We start from the raw sequence: 4,711 nt of genomic DNA, 5'->3' as shown, positions 1-4,711 counted from the left end.
CAACCACAATTAGCTGCAGCTAAAATACAGCAATGTAAGCAAAATACATACATATTATTGAACATGATTATCATCCTAATGCACTAAGTGGGGAAAAAAATCAATTAACACAATTCTAATTGATCAACTGTATTGCATAATCACAATGGTAGCAACTCCTTACCCAAAATTCAACCACAATTAACTGATGCTAGAATACAGCAATGTAAGCAAAAGATGTAAATATTCTTGAAGATAATTATCATCATAATAGACATATTCACAGTTAACGTAAATAACAACAGGTTAATACTCCTTAATACCAAGCAATGCCAAATACATTGCAGTCAGTAAATCAGGACTAATCATGCTTATAGAACCAAATATTTGGGTTGCACAAAATTCATAAGACTAATTCTTCCAATTGGTCAAAGTGTCCTATGCATCGATGCGAACAATGCCATGTACGATCCTTGTTTATTGCCACAAGGCATTGACGATAGTGATGGATCTCGGACATCAATCTGCACATGTGGTGTGTCATATTTTTCATCCATGACATCATTAACGCATTCATAGTTTGTGAATGAATGTCCCTTGTCCTCCTGTGACTCCTTCACCTGGTTATGACATCATAATCCCCAATAAGAAACCATAATCATGCATAAAAGCGTAACGGTCATTCATCGCAAAGTGGTTAACAGGAGTTTTACGCATCGCACCTTTGTTAACGAATAGAGATTTTTGTTGAAAAATCCATTCATGGATGCGATGTCAATGGATTCACTGCTTTCATTGAGGTTCCGCTGTTTTATAATTTTTTTTAAACAAGAAGAAGGAGATCTTCATTAATTTACCCAGTTCATATCACAGATATTAGAGGTTTACATTCACAAAAATTACCTCAACAAAAGTGTTGTCTTTACCCTTCCAGTTCCTCATACCTGTCGCCGTAAACTTCCTTGTTCCAGCATTTTTAAAAGGCTGCGCAAACATAGGAACATTCACATAGTTTAATGGTTTTTAAAGGGACACCCTACCGAAGAAGATTTTCACAGCATTAGCGTAGTTAGAATAAACAAATCGTACCTTGGTCTTAGGTCCTGAGTGATTTTCGGACTTAACTGAGAACGACCTCGAAGAATTAGCAAACCTTTCTGGACTAAAACCTGAGTCCCTGGCTAATGCATTGCCGTCTGATCGATCGCGGGGGTTACCTTCCACACTATGCTGCATCAGTTCTGGACAGCGCTTGTAGTAATGACCGTACTTATGGCAATTAGAGCATGCTCTCTTCTTCCTCCAAGAAGACCTCTTGGAAGGGGCTCCTTTACTTTTCACAACAAAGGGATCGTTGATGCCTTCCACGTTAACATTAGGCATTGAGTTTCCTTGTTTGCGTGACTGCAGGCGGATAATTAAGTTGACAAGTTCAGATTGGACTTCATCAAAGTATGCAACATCCTTGCAAGCAATATCACAGAGCTTGTTGCAATTCGATGCCAATCTACCAATTCGAAACTTTAAGACCCTTTCGACGTCATCATTCACAGGCATTTGTGTGCTAATAAATTCGTTCTTTGCATTCTTTGTCCACCTTTTGTAGATCAACGAATCTGGAAACTCAAGTATGTTTTCGAACTTCATGGCACAGAAGACATGACTACAGGGAATACCACGTGATTCAAACAGCTTGCACGAGCACGAGAACAGATTCTTACCTCTATCGACTTCCACCCGTCGATCTTTGGCCGGGTCTCCGAGAGCAGTCACACTGAACTCGACCTTGTCCAATGTTGTGCTTAGTACCTTGATATTCAAAGCCCCTGCCCTCTGAATCGCATTACGAATTTCCTTAAAAATGTTTCGAGTGAAATAACATGATGCAGATCTTTCATATACCTCCAACGAGGTAATCATCACTGGTTCTGAGCACTGAGACTTAAAGTCAGCGATTAATTCGTTGTTTCTATACTCCTTTAAGGCCCTATCCAGGTTATGCATGAAGTTAATGAGGGTGTTCTTGCGATTAACATAAAAGCTGATGAGAGAATTTATACCTTCGCACTGTGATGTCATCCTTATGTAACCAAAAAACTTATCCCGGAGGAAACAATGGGACCACATCGAACGAGTTTCATACGTTTTTTCCATCCAGGTACTCCTAACAAGGTTGTGCTTATCCAAAATGGCTTCCCATCTCCGATCAAAGTCTCTGTGGTCGTTGTTGTCGTATATAAGACCCTTAAAATTGCGCAGGAAATTAGGATTCTTTATATTTTCACATGCATTTCTCTGCAGATGCCATCCGCATAACCGATGGGTCGCATTAGGAAGAACATTCTTGATTGCATCTCGCATTGCAAGGTCTCCGTCAGTTATTACTGCTTTAGGACTTTTCTCACCCATCGCTTCAACAAAGGTTTCCAACAACTACTTATACGTCTCTGTGGTTTCATCGGATAGTAGGCCGGAGCCAAAGATAACAGTCTGCCTGTGATGATTGCATCCGGAGAAAATGACCAAAGGCTTGTTGTATTTATTCTTCTTGTAGGTTGAATCAAAGGCAACAATATCTCCAAAGCAGTGATAGTTGATAATTGACTGTCCATCTGCCTAAAAAATATGCTCGAGCCTTTCATCACTAGTGAACGTATACTTTCCAAAGAACAGCGGATCGTTGTTTGACTTGCCAATCAAATAGTTTATTGCCGCATTGGCATCCCCATTTTTAACCTTTGACCGATGATAACGATCAATGTGGTTGTACAAATCTTTGCGTGTGAAGCCAGCATGACGATATCCACCCTTCTGGAACACAATATACCCCATAATATGGCAGGTCTTGACACCAAAATTATGAAGATTTTCCACTTGGACTTTATCAGTGACAGTGAGACGACGATTGGCTGGAACCAGATGTGCAAATTGGGGTGGCGTCAGATCGTGGTTGTGAGATTCAACAAAACATGTTACCTTCCATCTACCGCAGCCGTAGTCAAGCTTTACCCTAAGCCGAGTTGGACACTTAGTTCGCGTTAGTGACCTTGCCTCCCTTGATCTATCATCCAGATCAAGATACCTCATATTCCTCCAGCCCTCCTTATTGCAAACAAGTTGCCTGCTAATGATTCTACCTTGATTATCCCTAACCACGTCGTCCTTCCTCATTACAAATCCATGCCAACAAGAATAAGCATTATAAAATTGGCAAGCCTCATCCTCTGTCCTAAACTCCAGGTTCCAAATATCCTCCACCATTAAATCCTATTCTTTTTACACCACAAACTTCTTCACTCTTGCTAGTAGAATCCAGTGAATCCACATCGTCGTCTTCAGCATCATCTTCTGCATTCGGTTGATAATCGAAATCATCACCCAAATCATTATCAAAATCATTCTTCACATCATCCTCGTTTTTGGACATAATTTTACCCCTGCCAAATTCCAGGTTGGTGAAACAAAATGTGAATAAACAGAACCAATGGCAGCAACTACATAAAGCTAACTTAAACTACTAAAAAAAAACCACAGTCACCGGAACCAAGTCTACTTAACCTAAGCCAACTGTTAAAGAGTCAAGTATAACGTTTTAATTTCAATGCCCCAAACCTAGCCACAGCATACAACTGGCAAATGTGAATTAAAATCCTAATTCCAGAACTCAAACCCAACACCATAAACAGAGAAATGTTTAAAAGACAGAGACTTCCATTAAAATTAAACTAACCTCCATTATTAAAAAAAAATTGAAACGGAGATACCTTGATGACAACCGAAGCTTGAAATCCAATGAGTAAAGAACTGAACTTCTGGAGGGAGACAATCTTAATTAAACACCCGCATGTGATTCGTAGCCGGCTGAGAAATGGGGATGGTAAACCCCTTCCACCTGCAACAGCTTCTTCGTGATCAGATGTAAACCTACTAGGTTCACAAAATTCACAACATGCAAGCACACAGAGGTCATCCTTCGGCGTCACCTAAGTCGACAGCGGAGCCCAACCGATGGAAACAGAGTTCAAGTGATGGCTCTCGCAACCACAGAGTTCCAGTGATGGCTCCCGCAACCACAGATAACAGAATGAACCTGTGGTTGAAGTGAAAAATAGAAAACGAAGAGGGTTGGGTCAGTGGTTATGTGCCTAGGTCCTGGGGTTGAATAACATGTTGGAGAGTATAGAACGAAGGCCAAAAAATGAGGGTTGGGTCACTAATGCCTATGTGTCTTCTTTTTCTCAGAAATGCATGTTGAACTTGAAGAACAAAAGGAAGGTCTTTAGTGTTAAGAAATCAATTTAGAGTGTAGAAATTTTAATTGTAAATTTTTCCCAATACATTATACAGTATCAATATATAACAACTACTCATACATTACAATGTAGCATATTCATCCTATACATTCATTATGAGCTTTGACTTTTACATTACATTAATTAATGAGAGGTTGAAAATTTGTTTGATCAATGGCTGAGATGATGACACATGTGTAAGGATAACTTACCCACAAAATTGGCATGGGTTTGGAAGAAACCACCTATTAACTATGAGCGGTGCTTTGTTTTTTCAGGATAGACTTTATATTAATGTAATTTGAAAAGGGGAATCTTGGACAAGTATAAATAGAACATGGATTTGTGATAATACGGATACACAAAAAAACCAATAACAATTCTTCCTCTCTTTTATATTGCCACGCATTCTTCTTTCTCTATTATATATAATTTACTAC

The 4,711-nt window shown here is 39.4% G+C and overlaps 2 protein-coding genes across 2 annotated transcripts; both read right to left on the bottom strand.

Moving 5' to 3' along the window:
- Nucleotides 408–2,388, bottom strand: LOC107633711 (protein FAR1-RELATED SEQUENCE 5-like). The gene is made up of 3 exons (XM_016337313.1): nt 1,069–2,388; nt 883–963; nt 408–599 (listed from the first exon to the last, which is right to left on the bottom strand). Exons 1-3 carry the CDS (start codon nt 2,386–2,388, stop codon nt 408–410), a joined length of 1,593 nt encoding a protein of 530 aa, XP_016192799.1.
- LOC107633712 (protein FAR1-RELATED SEQUENCE 5-like) lies at nt 2,413–3,240 on the bottom strand. The gene is made up of 2 exons (XM_016337314.1): nt 2,692–3,240; nt 2,413–2,595 (listed from the first exon to the last, which is right to left on the bottom strand). The coding sequence occupies exons 1-2, from the start codon at nt 3,238–3,240 to the stop codon at nt 2,413–2,415; spliced, it is 732 nt and encodes a 243-aa protein (XP_016192800.1).

This window comes from Arachis ipaensis, chromosome B03 (assembly GCF_000816755.2).
Source record: "Arachis ipaensis cultivar K30076 chromosome B03, Araip1.1, whole genome shotgun sequence".
NCBI classification, from domain to species: Eukaryota; Viridiplantae; Streptophyta; class Magnoliopsida; order Fabales; family Fabaceae; genus Arachis; species Arachis ipaensis.
Note: the sequence above shows the minus strand (reverse complement) of the source record. Positions and strands in the feature narration are given on the sequence as shown.

Coding starts and splice junctions, on each gene's coding strand:
- LOC107633711 (XM_016337313.1), bottom strand. CDS start 2,388: ATGGGTGAGAAAAGTCCTAAAGCAGTAATAACTGACGGAGACCTTGCA. Junction 964..1,068: donor ACTCAGGACCTAAGACCAAG/GTACGATTTGTT, acceptor ATGTTTGCGCAG/CCTTTTAAAAATGCTGGAAC. Junction 600..882: donor AAGACAACACTTTTGTTGAG/GTAATTTTTGTG, acceptor TGTCATAACCAG/GTGAAGGAGTCACAGGAGGA.
- LOC107633712 (XM_016337314.1), bottom strand. CDS start 3,240: ATGGTGGAGGATATTTGGAACCTGGAGTTTAGGACAGAGGATGAGGCT. Junction 2,596..2,691: donor AAAATGGGGATGCCAATGCG/GCAATAAACTAT, acceptor CATATTTTTTAG/GCAGATGGACAGTCAATTAT.